Below are 17179 nucleotides of genomic sequence, written 5' to 3' on the forward strand. Positions count from 1 at the left end.
GCCCCATAAAGAAAGTACCTAGATGTGGAGTTCTCTACCGTGTAAGGAAAATTGACAGGCAGAGCTGAGCCACCCCAGACAGTAGAGGTGTCCTGAGAACTCAGTTGGTGTTGAGACTGTACCCTGCAGACCCAGGGTTCCTAGGGGGAGAAGCCTCAGGAGCCACACTGGGGCAAGTGGGGGCATCCACGTGGACTTGGCCTCTGGCTTCTGCTTAAGCCGGAGCAACTGTTCCCCTTATCTGTGGGCTCCGTGCAGATTAAATTAGTTAAAAGGGTTCCAGCACCAAAACAAAAATAAACAAACAAAAAAGGCACTGGGTTAGATAATCAGTTATCAAAATGCAGCAAAGGAGAAGTTACATTTATCAGAGGCCTGCCACAGGCCAGGTACTATGCTGGCCACTTGAGTCTTTCACATAGCGACTTCTACATACACATTTGTTGTATGCCAGAGACCTGCCAATTGTTTCGTATACATCACCTCACTTAATCCTCACAAGGATCCTGCAAGGTAGGTGTGAGTACCATCATCGTGTTAGAGATGCGGAAACTGAAATTCAGGGAGGTGAATTAACTTCCCCAAGGTCAGCTAACTAGTAACTGGATTAGGCGAGGTCTAAATTCACATCTTTGTGGAGCAAAGCTGCTTCTTTCTGCCACACTGTGTGCCCCACTGTGAGCCAGAAGAGGAGTCAAACTCCAGATGGGGACTACTATAAGAATTCAGTGAGACACTACACATAAAGTGCTGAGTACCATGCCTTTCACACAGCAGCTGTTCCACAAACGGTAGTTACCTCATTCGGTTGGCAACATGTATTGACTTCTTCTGTGAGTAGGGCCCTATGCTAGGTGCTGGAGTTATAGCAATGAATAAAACATGGGCTTTGTCACTACGGACCTCATGTGTGGAGTAAGGAGACATAAACAGTCAGTTAAGTAAGTGCTCTGGAGGTCCCGGGGCCAGGGCAACAGGCTCCTTAGGCAATTTGGTATTTAAACTGAGATCACTTAGAGGTAGGTGGGAATAAAGAAGACTTTTGTGCTGAGGGAGCAGTGTGAGCAAAAGGCCCAGAGGCAGGAATATCCATCCCTGAGGGGAAGTGACGAAACAGACCTAACAAACCCTCCGAGGCCAGCTTCCTTCTGCAGCCAGACTGACTGTGAGCTGGCCAGGCCGCTGGCCACTGCTGTACCAGCAGGTATGTGTGCATCTCACCATCAGAGCCTTCCACCCCAGTGGACTCGAGTGCTGAGAGGGGTTGGGTGGACAGGGAGGAGGAGGCAGATATATGGCTGGAGTCGGCAGAGCCAGGTGATGTATGTGGCGCCTGAGGGAGCTGCACGATGACGCGCTGGATTCCAACCAGCAAGTGTTGCTCCGCTGGGATCAGCGCCGAATTATTGCTCGTATGAAACCCCAGAACTGATGGGAGCTTTCAGTTACAGACTGATAGCAACAGCCGAAATTGGATTGTTCGCTATTTATTTTTTTTAACTTCTGTCAAGGTCACTACCTTAACAGGAAAACACTGCCCAAGCAGCAGGTATTTTTCATCCACTCTCCCTGCAAGAGCAATCTGCAGCCACAACTTTTGTGACAGGGCCATACCTTGGCAGCTCGCTTTCTAGAAAGCTGTCAGTATTACAGGGGCCCTAGGGGAAAGAAGCCTCCTGAAGACCCAGGTCTTTCCATCCCACTTCAAGACCTGTTTCCTTCCCCCACCCTCCATCCCCTGGCCTCCATAAATGCTTTATCATCAGACCCACACACTCACCCCTCTTTGCCCAGTCTCCAGATAGTCCCACAGCTCCCACCTAGCCCAGTATTCCAGCTCCTTCAAGCCTCCTGTCTCCCAGAATTGTTCCGTGCTTTATGTATCCTTCCCTTCTCTGTACTCCTACACCACCCAGTCTAGCTGTTAATTTCTCTTTATATCTGTCATCAACTTCATTTTTGCAAATATTCACCAGATGCCTCCACTGTGCCAGGACCCGTGCCGGGAATAGCAGTGAGTAAAAGGCAGTGCCTACACCCTCAGGGGGCTGATAATTGATTTGGAAGACAGAATCACACACATGCAACAAACTGGTTTTCAAGTAATTTTTTTTTTTAGTGATAGGTACAAGGCTAGAAATAGGCACACATGCTTTGGAACCATGAGGGAAATGGCTAATTCTGCCTGAGTAGTATTTGTGTACAGACCCTGCCTCACCTCTCCTGCACAACTTTGAGCTTCCTGAGAGCAAGACCTGGCTCTTCTCTTCTCCCTCGCAGCAGGACCAAGCTCGGGCCTCCTCCGTCTGCCTTTTCTGAAATGGACCAGGCCGGAGGCCAGACATATGCCAGGCACTCAGCATCATCTAAACCTCCCAGGGGGCAGGGTATAATCCTCCTCCTTCCCCCTGCCCCACCTTTCCATCATTGCATGCACAGGGCCAGGCACACAGCAATTGCTGAATAGTTGTGTTTAATTGAAATGCAGAATCATTGAAGTAGAGGGTGTTCGTAGCTCTGGTTTAAAAACCAAAATGGTTTTCAAGAGGTTAAGTGGAGGACTTCCCTGGTGGTGCAGTGGTTAAGAATCCGCCTGCCAATGCAGGGGACACGTGTCGATCCCTGGTCTGGGAAGATCCCACATGTCGTGGAACAACTAAGCCCATGTGCCACCACTACTGAGCCTGCACTCGAGCCCGTGGACCACAGCTACTGAAGCCCGCACGCCTAGAGCCCGTGCTCTGCAACAAGAGAAGCCACCGCAATGAGAAGCCCACGCACCACAACAAAGAGTAGCCCTCACTCACCACAACTAAAAGAAAGCCCACATGCACCAACAAGGACCCAACACAGCCAAAAATAAAATAAATAAATAAATTTATAGAAAAAGAGGATAAGTGGAAAAGGAAAGGAACCTATATTTGTAAGCACTCAGTGCACATCAGCCATGATGCTAGGCACATTCTATATACATTATCATATTTAACCCCCAATTTACAGAGGAGAAAACTGGGGCAAAGTAACTTGCTCCAGGTAATGAGTGCATCTTGTAAGTGATAGAGCTGAGATTCGAACCAAATCTTCTGTCAGACGCCAGAGTCAAGGGTTAATTTACTAGCAGTACTTACTAGCAGGGTGAGGCAGGACCCCTGAGCAATGGCCACCCGAGGTAGGGAGATGAGGTGAGGCCTAGGTTGAGGGGCAGGGGGAGGACTGGGCCAGCCTCCAGTGGTCATGAGCCAGAGCTGTGCATCAGGACCCTCAGAGAAAAAAACCTGTGTTTTTCCCCCCTGGGTTGGGGGATAGAATGAAACTAGGATCCTCCTGGGCCCAGCACTCCTGAGCCACCTTCCCTCTCTCCCCACAGTACCAAGAGAAGCAGCGGAAACGTGAGGCCGAGGAACGGCGCCGCTTTCCCCTGGAGCAGCGGCTGAAGGAGCACATCATTGGCCAGGAGAGTGCCATCGCCACAGTAGGTGCTGGTGAGTATACGAGATGCTGGCCTGCACCAAAAAGGGCAAGGAAGCTCGCAGTCTGCCCCAGTGAGCTGTAGTCCTGCTGTCTCCATGCTGGGGAGAAGTGGCTAATAATATTACAACATAACATTTGTTGAGTACTTCCTATGTTCCAGGGAGTGTTCTAAGCTCTTTGCATATGTTGTGTCATTTAATCTTTACAGCAACCCTATGAGGTTGGTGCCATTAAATTCCTCTTTTACAGGTGAGGAAGCTGAGACAGAGCACTTCAGTAATTTGCTCAAGGCTGCTTTTGTATGCTTTGAATTTAACTCTGACCTTCATCTGGTCTACTGCCCCCACCCCACCCCCATTTTTCAGGTAGGGAAACTGAGACCCAGAGAGGAACAAGAGTTTGTCCATCACTAGTAATGTAGCAGTTGAGCCAGAACTAGAACTTTTATCTTCTGTCTCCCAGCACAGGACTCTGCCACACTTCAGTATAATTTGTCAGCAGCTGGTTCAATTTTGGGGAAAATATTCTGAACAAGTCTTGGAGTGCCTTCTTCTCCACCTCAGAAGTTCTTTATGTCCGATACTTTGACCCCTGGGAGCTAGACTGCCTGCTGGTGTAACTCCTAATCTAATGGCCCTCCTCCCCATACAGATCCCACTAGAGAGATATATCAAACTAAGATTCTGCTTAGGATGGTGGCCTCACTATTGTTCCTCTACTCAGGTGCATGACTCCCTGAGGGTGACCTCAGACAGGTGAGGTAAGGTCAGTGGAACCCTATGCCTGGCCTAGACAAGGGGTATCCCCCAGGGCAGTGGTTCTCAAAGTGGTCTCTGGACCAGCAGCACCAGCATCCTCTGGGAACTTGTTGGAAATGTAGATCTGAGGCCTCAGCCCAGACCTATGGAATAAGAAGTTCTCGCAGGGGGCCTCAGAAATCTGTGGGTTTTGTTTTTGGGGGTTATTTTTTAATTTATTTTTTTGGCCATGCCATGCAGCTTATGGGATCTTAGTTCTCCGACCAAGGATTGAACCCAGACCCTCGGCAGTGAAAGCAGAGTCCTAACCACTGGGCCCCCAGGGAATTCCCCAGAAATCTGTGTTTTAACAGGCCCTGCAGGCAATCTGATGCTCAGCTCAAGTTTAAAAACTTCTTTCCGGTACTTCCCTGGAGGTCCAGTGGTTAGGACTCTGCGCTTCCACTGCAGAGGGTGCAGGTTCAATCCCTGGTCAGGGACTGGGATCCCGCGTGCCACGTGGCTTGGCCAAAAAAAAAAAAAAGAAAATTAAAAACCTCTTCCCTGTGATGTCGTGGTCAATCCCACTCACATGTTGCATCTGGTGCTGCATCTAGTCCCACCAGATGCAGCCCAGCGACTGCCAAGGCCAGCACCAGTTCTCGCCAGTAAAAGGAGATATGAGTCTGAAATTGTGGTGCCCCTCTGGAACATTCTGGAGTGGCCTTGTCAGCCCTAGGAAACCTATTAGAGGAGTCATTGAACAATGAAGGCAGTCACCCCTGTGACACACCAAGCCCAGCCCAATCTCCATCATCCTCACACACCAGTGGGACTGTTAATTTCTCATTGTATCTGTCATCAACTTCGTTTTTGCAAGTATTCACCAGATGCCTCACACACCAGTAGGATCGTGAGCCCCTCATCAGGGGCCTGACCATCAGTGAATAAGAGGAGCCCATAGGGACTTCCCTGGTGGCACAGTGGGTAAGACTCCATGCTCCCAATGCAGGGGGCCCGGGTTCAATCCCTGGTCAGGGAACTAGAGCCCACATGCATGCCGCAACTAAGAATTCACATGCCGCAACTGAGGAGCACACTTGCCACAACTAAAGAGCCAGCAAGCTGCAACTAAGGAGCTGGCGAGCTGCAACTAAGGAGCCCACCTGCCACAACTAAGAAGACCCAGTACAACCAAAATTAATTAATTAATTAAAAAAAAAAAAAGAGCCCATAGACCAGAGCTGCCTCACCAGCTAGAGGTCAGAAGGCTGCCTGCAGGCACACACAGGAGCCAGGGAAAGCTTTTATGAATACACAAGTTCCTGCTACTCAAGCACAGACCACACCAGGCTGCCCTTTTGGGTCTGGATACAGACAGCCACCCTCAGCCACCACCTTGGAGGTGGCAACACCCCACTCTGTGTCTGAGGTAGAGGGAAAGGAGACCTGGGAACTCTTGGAGTTGAAGAAGAGAGGAGGAGGAGCCCATGGGAGAGACAGCTGACCTAGCAGAGATCTGAGAAAGCATATCCTGCTGGAGTCCCATGTCCAGTTGGGCCAGAACTGCAGCTGCCATCATGATATTTTCCCCCCACTTCTTACACAGCCCTTTCCCAGCAGGTTGCCTGCTCCTCTTACCTCCTGCTACTCACCAGCTTCTCAAGCCCATAAGCTATGAAGCTCCCAGAAGTAGCTGGGGGGAGAGGGAGGACCAACCAGGGCTCAAATCGTAGGTGGGCCACTTACCAGCTGTGCAGCTCAGGCTGGTCATTCAGCTTCCTTGAGCATCAGTTTCCTCATCTCTGTACCGGGGAGCCAAATCCAGGACTGTCGGACTGTAAAGCACATGCTCCTTCCAGCGTGTACCAGATAGCACTCAACAAAATCTAGTCCCCTTCCTCAAGATGTTTACCACCTAGGGTTGGGTACTGTGCTCTATAGGTCAGGCCCACAGTTATTTCCTTCAACCCGGGACTTATCCCTAGTCCTAGCCCCAGACTGGCCTCTTCCCCTGGTCCTACATCACCTTGTCTGTCCCTACCCTTGGCCCAGAGCAGGAGTAGATGATTCCACTCCCCACCTCCTAGGAGCTGTCAGAATGTCTGCCCCGAGTGCTTCCTTCTACCCAAAGCTCCATTCTGTCACCCGAACTGCCTCAGATCTGGAGGCAGATCTTTGTCCTGTGGTATGTAGGTTGACCCTGCTATGGCTCCAGTGATGCTGGAAAAGATACAGAGGCCGTGGATGGCCTGGGCTGAGGGGTTGGTATGTTCTCTTCCATTTGTAAGGCAGTAACTGTGCACCCACCTTGCTAGAGGCCCTGCAGCCAGGGATCACACTGATAATAGATTGTGTTCGGCTGCCAACTCAGGTGAAGCATGAGGCACTCTTTGGGTTGAATTTGTGGCAGGTAAGCAGCAGCCAGTGCCTCAGGACCTCAAGACTGAAGTAGGTGCAGGAGAGGGAGGCGGATCTAGAGGGTAGGCCAGACCTCCCTGAGTCCTCTAGGCTAGTGTCAGATATGTACTGGGGGCTGGCTGGGTGGAGCCTGGCACCCCAGGGGTACCACGAGGATGCGCAGGCAGAGAAGTGCCGCAGAATGAATTGATTTGATAAATGGCCATTTATTACCCTCACGAATTGACTGAAACCAATTTCGGTCACATCAACCCCTGGTAAGTGCTGGGATATTGATTTGTGCAAAGTAATACAGTGAATTTATCAGTGTGATCCCCAGCTGCAGGGCTTCTAGCAAGGCTGGCGCACAGTTACCGCCTTACAAATGGAGGAGATAAAGCACCAGCCCCACAGCCCAGGCCCCCATGGCCTCTCTGGTCTTCTGGGGTCACTGGAGCCAAAGCAGGACCAACCTACAGACCACAAGCCAGAGCACTGACATTGAAAGTGAGGCTCTCCATCCAGAATGCAGAGCCGTTCTTGAACATGGGGAAGGGGAGGATGCCTGTTCTACTGGGCAGACCTCCTGGGAGCTCAGAGCCTCTGTGCCCCACCATCCTCAGAAACGCAAGCAGTTGTCTATTCAGCCCATTCAGAGCTAGACTCCGCCCCCCTCCTCCAACCCTCCTCCCGTGTTCCTGTCTCAGTAAAGGCACTACCGTTCCCTGGTCTCCTAAATAGAAACTTAGGTGTTTCCTTGGTCCTTCCCTCCCCCTCACCCCTCACAGCCCATCAAGTTCTATCATTGTAACTCTCTGTTCTTCTCCCCTCTGTTCCTAATACCGCTGCCCCAGCTCAGGACCTCAGTATCTCCCATGTGAACCAAGCAGTGGCCTCCTCACTGGTGTCTCTGCCTCCTTTTCTTTCCCTGTAATCACTTCTCCCCAGCTAGAGTGAGCTTTGTAAAGTGTAGGGGGAAAAAAAAAAAAAAAAACTGTTTAAAATCTTTGAGTGGCTGCCCTAGCCTGGCACACAGGGCCCACCCCTGCTGCTCCCCCTCCTCAGTTGCCCCCACCCGTCCCCACCTGGCACTGCACAAAATGGCTGCTTCTGCTGCCCCGCATGTGCTGTGTTGATCTCCTGCCTGCATTTGTTGATGCTGCCCCCTCTGCTTGTAATTCCCTTTCTTCTGGCCCCTTCCCCACCCCAGCCCTGCCCACCTCCCATACTTGGGCTGGTTTTTACTTAGCCTAACTCAGTTCAGGAGCAATAGACTGTAGACTCCTGAGGGCAGAGACCATGACTGAATCATTTTTGTTTTCCCATGTCCTGGCACAGTGCTCTGCTCGAAGTAGATGCTTAGTGAAGTTGGTCAGATTAATTATTTTGGTATGGCCCTTTGTCCATCTCTGATGTGCTCTGAGGAAAGAAGAGAAGCTGTAAGCCTGCTTTCTAGTTGTTCACAAGCATACTAGGAATGTGACTGTAGCGAAATAGTTAATTACAACACCCATACTACTCAGCCTTTGACCCCTTTTCCCCAGACCTGCTCCAAGAAGCTTTTTCTGGGCAGCAGGTCATCCTGCACACCCTGTCGCTCCCTCTGACCAGGGGCCTGTCCCCAGAACCCATTGCATCTGGTCCCAGTTGACTCAAGCCCATGAACTCCCCCGGGAAGCTCTACCACCTTGACTGCTCTTCCAAGGTCTGGTCCGAATTCAGAATCTCAACATCAGCCATGTGCACACAGTAGGCGCACCATCCTGTCTTGTGCTCCACGTCCCTCTTTGACTAATCCAAAAATGTAATCTTCCTAAGCACGGCACCTTTCTGGACCCTCCCTTGGAGTCCTGTTTCTAATCTGAGAAATACATCCAGGTCATCCCTGAGTTGTAGAGAGGCAGTGACTGATTTAGAAAACTTCTTACAGTTCCACTTCCCCACCTCACCACTTCAGGTGTCCCTCCTGTGCGCCTGCCATTCTTATTGTCTGGACTGCCCTGCCCTTCCACTCACTTGCCGGGACCCTCAACACCCAGGCCTCTTCCAGGAAGCCTTCCTTAGCCCTCCACCTGGGTGCAGGGCCCTTTCTCTGGGCTTCCTGTGGACATCTTTTAAAACTGAACTTACCACATGGCATCAGTGGTCTTTCTCCCTCCCAAGGTCAGGAACTACCTCTCATTCAGGTCTGTTTCCCCAGGGTTGGTACACAGGTGTGTAAAAGGTTGAACTCAAGTGAACTCAAATGAACAAAGTCTGAGACCATCTTGACGTTCTGCCTCTCCTCAGCACAGATTCTGATCTCAGCCTCTTTCTGGAAGGGTGTCAATCTTCCCTTCAGGGATCCCTTACCTCACAGCATGCACATAGGCACATATAATGGGTGGGCTCAACAAAAGCTGTTTTTTGCAATTTTAATATGTAACCCCTTAGTAGCAATAGTTTGTCTTCAGAAAGACTAATCCTTACAGACTAAGAAGAGAACTCTCTCTCATCATCCACCAAACCCAAGGCACCAGTATCCACTCAGTCAGCAGATACTTCTTGAGCTGTGCTCCTCGAACCTATAAGCTTAGATAGGAAATTGCAAACAGACATTTAGATGACTCAGCCATGGAGTCCCTCTGAAGGACAGGCTTCCCTAGGAAGTGGCACAAGCATGAAACAAACATGTTCCAGTTAGGTTAAAAAAAATCTCTCCCACTGCATCACCAGAACTTATCAGGAAAGGAGAGTCAGCCTGCCCAGACTCCCCCGGAACCTTGAGCTAGATGGAGGCGAAGGCCTGGCATGGGAGGAGGAGGCAGTACTTTTGTCTCACTTTGGTTTTGCACACACCAGGGCTTTCCTCTGGAATGTCCCTTCATACCCAGACTGCCTGGCCATCTCTCCCTCATACTTCAGGCACAAATGGCTCTTCCCACACTTCTCCCAGTTGCTCCCATCCCACTTGGAACCCACAGTTTTCATAGCAGCATTCAACCAAAAGGCACAAACCTTGTTTTAGGCTTCTTTGTAGGTGCCCCAGCACTCAACACAGAGCTTTTTTGCTGAGCAAATGAATAAGGCTCCCTGGAGAGAGGTTAAGAAGAGAGTGGAAACCTTATTCACCCAAGGGTAGTAGTAGTAGTAGTAGTAGTAGTAGTAACCAGTTGAAGCCATAAGAGACTCTTGGGTCCAGGCCTCACTCTTCTCTGTAAAATGGGAGTTGAAGTGTCTTTTCTTTTCCCCTTGTGATTCCAGAAAAACCAAGAATTAATTCACTTAGTCAGCACACATTAAGCCAGTGATGGGCAAGACTCCCTCAGGAAATAGAATGCCTAGCACATGCACCCACGGAATACACAGGTTGAGGCACACCCTCCCCCTGATACGAGGGCAGAGACAGATGAAACCTGTTCCACTGCCCTCCTTTGAGCCTCAGTCTCTTCTTCTGTAAAATGGAGGTAATGTCTACTTCTCTGAATTATTGTAAGGATGAGAGATCTATAAAATAGCAAAGCTAATGGCAGCTGCCACTACTGCTGCTATGACTACCATTATTTTTATTATTATTCCATTCTTTGCAACTTATAGCCATTAACTATACTATACTATAGCCATTAACTCATTTTAATCTTCATGTGGGGCTGACTGAGCATGTATGGCTCTTCCCATTTTATAGATGAAGAAACCAGGCCTCTAAATCAGTAAGTGTTTTACTCAAAGTCAATCAACTAATAAGTGGCAGAGCCAGGACTCCAAACTAGGTCCTGTAACTCCTGCCCTCTCCATCATACTGCCCCATAGATGAACATAGGAGTTAATGGAGCAGATGTGATGTGGTGGAATAAACAGGAAAGAGTTGTTGCAGGTGAAACTTAGGATGGTCTGGTAGTGGTTGACATGGTCAGGAGAAGACGTTCTGGTAAGGGGAAGAACCCAGCAAGGAGGCCCTGGAGCTGGCTCAGCATGTGGAGAGGCTGCCAAACCTGTTGGAGCTTTCAGAGATGGGACTGGCCAGAGAAGGGGCTGAGCTGCCTGCTCAGGGGACCTGACACCATCTCAAGCCCAGAGAGCAGTGGTCAGGATATGGTCAGGGGCAGGGGCTCCTGAGACCATGTATGGAATGGCTGAGCCAGCCAGACTGGAAGACTGCAGTGCGGTGGCTTTCCAGGTGAGGCGAGGGAATGAGGAGATGTTGTGGTAGGGGAGAGCCAACTCCTTTCTCTAAACTCCTGAAGCACCAGTTCATGCTCAGGAGCTAGCCAGAGCCAGGGTTAAAGCCCAGGTTCACTTATTTACCTGTGTAGTCTTGAGCAGGTCACCTAACTTCTTTATATATATTTCCTCGTCTGTAAAATGGGAATCAAGTTACCTGCCTGCCAGCCTCATGGGTTCATAACCAGCTTCAAATGAAGTTATGTCTACAGAAGTTCTTTACAGACTCTGAAGTGCTAGCAGAGGAAGTTGCTGCATTTGCTTGTCCACAGAGCACCAATACCTGTGGCCACATCCCAAATGGGCCTATCCAGGTCTCTGTCTGTCCCAGCCTCTGCCCCAGCCTGACAGAACCCTGAGGCACCCAGCCTTGGTCCTCAGCCACCCTGCCAACCACACACCCCAGGGCCCGCCTTCCCCAGTCTTTCATAGCTGCTTCCATTTTTCATTCTGTCGGACGCCATCTGCTTGGCCATTTTTCTCTTCAGATATTATTAGAAATATCCAGAGTTGTAATTGTTTAATGGTTGGCATTTTGCCTGTTTCACGGGGAGCCCAGATCAAGCCCACCCCAGACTCATGCCCTGGGTCTGGCAGAATTGACCAGGGACAGCTGTGCAGTGGAGTCTGCTTGGCATTATAAAGAGCTCTCTCCCAGGTGCATTATTAGAAAAGAAGGGGGAAAAGATGGCCCCTGGCGTAATCCAATTCCGCATTCTCCATGGTGTTTTTGAACTGCATAGCCCAGAGGCATGCAGCTCTTGGTGGGCTGGGAAGCTTCCTGAAAGAGAAGTCAAGATCAGAGCCTCAGGTTCATGACACCTGGGGAACCCTGGTCCCCCAGGCCACCTGTCTGAGTGATGCCTGGATACTTATGCCTCCCCAAATACCCCCATGAAGCCTGAATCCAGTTTTTGCTCAGCTTCTTTCAAACCTAGATTCTCAACTTAGCCAACTTTTGGAAGAGTGTGACTCCTTTCATATAACCCCTTCTCTCACCCTTGCCTCAACACACATCCACACATAATGTTCACAGAAGTCTAGCCTTTGCCATTTTACAGTATCTCCACCTCCCCAAATACCCCCACCCACAGGGTCTTGTTTCTGTCAGGACACTGGGGGCTCCCTCCCACCAGGCTGGGACTTCTCCATCTTCATCCGCAGCCTTCAGATACCTATGAGGCCTGTGGATTCCCATCATGGCCAGGCCTTCCAGAGGACCAAGCCAGTCAGTTTAGAGATGATCTGAGACCTAGCCCAAGGGAGAGGTTAGACTAAGTGTTTTCTCAGGCCCCTCTCAGGAGTCTCAGGGAGTATCTCCCGGGCAGGCAGAGTGGCTAGTCTGGTGTCCATGAGGTTGCACAGTTTTTTTTTTCTGCTGGGGCCAGAACTAGAAAGTATCTTAGGTAGAAGCGTTAGAGATTGAGGTGAGAAAGCCCACAGTGTGGACTCCGAAAGCCCACTCCGAAGACAGGGTTTCGAGACCTCTTTGATCTGATCCCACCCACAAGTACTCATGTTCATTCCTGTCTCTCCACCTCTGTCATGCTGCTGCATTTGCCCCCTCCAGATCCCACCCAGTCTCTGTGATCTGTCATCAGTCCCACTTCTTCCAAAAGCCTTCCCTGATCTCTCCAGCCACTTCTTTGAAACCCAACCACACAGATTATACCACACAGTATAGCATTTAGGATCTTTGCACCTCAAGAATGGACGATGCTTCCCTAAGACTGTCAACTCTTCCTCCATTGACTTGGTTTCCATGCCTTGTCCTCTGACATATATCCTTTTGCTCATCTCCCCTCAACGCTCTGGGGACCAGACCATATATGCTGTTCCATCTGCAGGATGACCTTGACATTGCACAATGGTCTTTCCCCTTCCTTCTTCTGATGGCCGTGTTTCCGTTTATGGCAACCCAAATTGATACTAGCTTTTGTAAGTAACCATATGTGACAAAAAAAGAAGACAGGTTTAGAGATGCAACTCTACCATCTCCACCAGTCAGCTGGTAATCTACTAGTTGTATGACTTGGGCAGATCTCTTTATCTCTTGTTTCAGTTTCCTGTTCAGTATGATGAAGTTGAAAATAATATTTTCCACTCTGGGTATGGGTCTTGAGTAATAAAATGTTGGCGATTTTTCCATTGGGCCTAGCAGATAGCATGTTTAATAAATGATTCTTCTGATTGTTCTGCCTCATTCTGTTCCTACTCTTATACTTGAGTGATGCTTCTGAGCCTGACTCTCCCACTCTGTGGTTGGGCACTTAATTTCCTCATCTTGCACATAGAACCCTTGAAGAGGAGAGGTTAGCACTCACTCTAGCAGAGCTGAGCCCTGGGGAACCTAGTACGTGTTTATTCCCGTTCCCCTACCTCTGCCCAGTGGAGGCCATGTTGGTGGAGGTGCTAACCAGGTGGCTCACCCTTCCATGCCCTGAGCTCCACACTACCCTTCATTGGCTTCCAGAAAGTGCATTTGGCTGTATTTCCTAACAGCAGATGAGACCTTAGTTCCCCCAAATGGGAAAGAGTTCAGAGCTCACACCCCAGATCCCCAAGGGCCTGCCATGGGCTTCTGCCTCTCCCACTTGCACAGGGGCAGGCTCAGACTCCCACCAGTGGTGAGTAGATGGGTTACCAGTGGAGAGCTAAAGTTCCTCTCAAATTCTCCTTCACCAGCCCCCCACCCCCTTCACCTTCATTCACCATCCACCCGCCTTTCAGTTTCCTTGGCAACGCTGAGTGCTCATCCTGGAAAACTTTATCCGAAATCTGCTCTGGGCAGCTTTCCAAATCCATGCTAACCTGATTAGGTGTCTCTAGGGGCCTTGCCAGCTAATCAGATTAGGCAGCACTAATGGTAGTGAGGACTTTGAGTGGGCGCAGAGCAGTAAAACATATTGTATACTTAGTGATAATTATCCTGCCTTTTGTGTCATTGATTTATCTGCCTCCCTCCCTGTCCTCCCATCTTATGTGTTTGGCCATAGCGATCCGGAGGAAGGAGAATGGCTGGTACGACGAAGAACACCCTCTTGTCTTCCTCTTCCTGGGATCATCTGGAATAGGTAACTGGGAGTAGATCAGCCTGTGGGGAAGGAGAGCTGGGGGAGCCCCAGCTTCTATGGGCCAGAGTCAGACAACCCACCTCTCATTCAAATCTAGCTCCCAGAACAACTGCCTCCAAATTACAGAGCCAGCAAGAGGATCATCTGTCACATTAGGAACAGCTGGAATTATGCCCCTCCCTCTGGAAGCTGTGGTGCAGGGCCTACTTCACCTGGAAGGCCAGGCCCTTGGGGTCCTGTGAGTCCTGGTCCAGCCACTCTGTAACCCCAGAGGCTGCCCTTTAGGAATTGAACCCCTCCACTGCCCAGTGCACCAGCCTTATCTAGTGTAGCCTGGGACATAACCCTCTAGGAAGCTAAAGAAAGCCCCTGATGGCCAGCACAGTGCTAAGTGCATAGCAAAATTGGTTGCAGTGAAATGGGTCGGGGATTTTTATAGCCATTTGGGCTGGATTATCTGAGGCATTCGTACCCCCTCACTCTCTGCCCTCACAGATACTTCCCACTGCCACCACCACACCACCACCACCTCCCGTTGTCTTTTTTTTTTTCTCTCTCCCATTGTCTTGATAGGGAATTTCATGCATCTATTGCCTCCTCTTCCCCTCTCAGCATCTTCATGGGTGCTCCCTCAGATGTAGGGTCCCAAAGGGTTACCATTACCTCACATGATACTATAGAACTTGACCCATACCAGATAGTGACTTCCAAAGGCTTGACCATCATGCCAAATGGCCCTTCAGAGCCACCACTTCGGTATTATCATTCCTTCTTTATGTTACAAAGCAAGGCTGTGAAGCCAAGGAGAGGTGCTTTTTATCCTGTCCCAGCCTCTATTTGGCCTGTGGCTCCAGGGCCTGGCTGGATGGCAAGACCGTGGGTGTCCAGAGAGATACAGTGCAATGAACCAGGAAGTCAGAGTGCTCCTAGGACAGGCAAGGTTTATGCTGGGCTTCAAAGGACAGGATGGCTCTGGATTGTAAGAGTCAACCTCTCACTCTTAGGGTGCTGCTGTAGAGAAAAGGCTTCAATCCCCATCCACAAAAAAATCAAGATGCAATGCAGACTTTGATTCTGGTCCCAGTTTTACCATTAATTCCCTTGGTGACTTTGAGAGAGTCACTGACCCTCTCTGAGCCTCAACATTCCCATCCATAACATACATTATTTCCAGCATCCATGCATTTCTAATATGCTTTCATCACAGGAGATAGTCATCTGGTCCTAACCCAACACTTCTCTTTTCCTTCTTATTAGGAAAAACAGAACTGGCCAAGCAGACAGCCAAATATATGCACAAAGATGCCAAAAAGGTAAGGGCTGGGATCTACTCCTGATTGGCATGCCATGGAGAGCTCACCACTCCTGCTAGCCCAAAAAATCCTAGGCTCCCTGAATCTGGCAATAGCCAATCAAAAAGATGGGCCCTGGCCCAGGAAGCAGGCCTCAGCTATGGCCCCAACTTGGCCACCAATTGCTCCAGGAATTTGGGCAAGTTATTCAACCTCTTTGTGCCTCAATTTCTTCATCTGTGAAATAGGATGAATAATCCTTGCCCTGCCTGACTCTTGAGGCACTTGGGAGAACCCAGTGAGATTCATTTATACAACATTTCTAAGCATCTACTCTGTGCCGGGTATTGTACTAGATCCTGATAATACAGCATTCATTAAGACACTCCCCTGCCCTGAGGAGCTCAGTCTTGAGGGGGAGACGGCTTTAGAAACATATCACTACTGTCCAGTGCCATCAAGAGGATTTGCTTTTCTACATGAGCTTTTTTTTTTTTTTTTTTTTTTTTTTTTTTTTGCGGTACGCAGGCCTCTCACTGCTGTGGCCTCTCCCGTTGCGGAGCACAGGCTCCAGACGCGCAGGCTCAGCGGCCATGGCTCACGGGCCCAGCCACTCCACAGCATGTGGGATCTTCCCAGACCGGGGCACGAACCCGCATCCCCTGCATCGGCAGGTGGACTCTCAACCACTGCGCCACCAGGGAAGTCCCATTCTACATGAGTTTTTAAACATGATTTCTTAATGCCCTAAGCTATGAGGTGGTCACAGTCTCCTTTTTCCCATGACCCAGAGGCCTGGATTCTCCATAGGACAGGGCTGTGCCCATCCCCTTGTTCAGACTCTGGCTTTCCAAGGCCTGCTCAGTTTGACTTTCTAGACTGACAGGAAATACTTTCACACAGAAATGTCAGAGCAGTCCTTGGAGATTGCAGAAACCTTTCAACTTAAAGTCACACATTCTTCTTCCTACTGGCCTTCCCAGTGTGGAGGCATCACAGGTTGCCCACGACCCTGGATGCCCTTGCCTACTTTCTGTGGAAAGCCTCCCCAGCTGAGGTGATGAGGAATTGCCCAGGCCTCCGCCAGCCAAACTGCCAGCAACAGAGTCCTGGCCACCTCCTTTCCTGCTTTTGCCTAGCTCCCCCTTCACCACCCCGCTGAGGGCCTGGCAGCCACAGAAACAAGGTAGCTCAGGCTGTATCCTTCTGAGCCACATTCATAGCCCCCTTCTACTGACTCTGCCAGTAGCTGTCTGTGAGCTGTCTCAACCAAAGCTAGAGCAGACCCACTCAACAGGCAGGCAGGCAGGCAAGAAGCAGCGCATGGCATGCTAATATGCTCCAACCGAAATAGCATTTTTAAGACAATTCATCAGGTTGGCAGTGATTGAAACAATTAGCACTCTGGAAAGGGCCATAAACTAGCAAGACTATTAGGGAAGATGCAGTCATGGGCAGGAACCACCTGATTAGGGATGAAGAATTCTGAGTGGTTTAATTTTAATACTGTCAGAAAGGTTAATATTTAATTACAAATCATAATCTCCTTATCCAAGCTGTCTTAATATGTCTTCATACACAGTGGAAGTAGAAGGAAGGTATCTGCTGACTTGCTGGTGTAGAAAGGAGAAGGGGCTTGATAAAAGACTGATGATGCAAGTCATTTTTCAGTTGGAGCATCTAAACAAGAGACAGATTTCCACCAGTGCAGGGTGTCCTGAAAGCTGATGATGGCATCCTTCAGTACATGCCTCACCTAGGAGACGGAGTTAACACCGTCACCACTTGGAGTCAGTGGCCTGGGTGATCCAGGCTCTGGAGTCAGCCATTCCTTGGCGCAGGTTCTATGGGTCCTAGACGGGTTGCTTTACCCCTCTTAAGTTTCAGCTCTTGCCTCAAAGTGAAGCTAATCCGTCCTGTGTCTAAGGTTGTCGTGAGCATCAAGTGAGATACTATGAATCACAGAGAACACAGGTTCTAGCACCCAGTAAGTGCCTGATCCCTT

General features: G+C 49.8%; 1 protein-coding gene across 2 annotated transcripts in view; it reads left to right on the forward strand.

The window, feature by feature from the left end:
* Positions 1 to 17179, forward strand: part of CLPB (ClpB family mitochondrial disaggregase) — a 146202-nt gene that overhangs the window by 115475 nt on the left and 13548 nt on the right. For both annotated transcript variants that reach the window (XM_065881658.1, XM_065881659.1), the window contains 3 exons: positions 3368 to 3482; positions 13805 to 13882; positions 15140 to 15195. In XM_065881658.1, coding sequence (XP_065737730.1) covers positions 3368 to 3482; positions 13805 to 13882; positions 15140 to 15195 — 249 coding nt within the window. The remainder of the gene's footprint in view (positions 1 to 3367; positions 3483 to 13804; positions 13883 to 15139; positions 15196 to 17179) is intronic.

The sequence above is a fragment of the Phocoena phocoena genome, chromosome 8, assembly GCF_963924675.1.
Source record: "Phocoena phocoena chromosome 8, mPhoPho1.1, whole genome shotgun sequence".
NCBI lineage: Eukaryota > Metazoa > Chordata > Mammalia > Artiodactyla > Phocoenidae > Phocoena > Phocoena phocoena.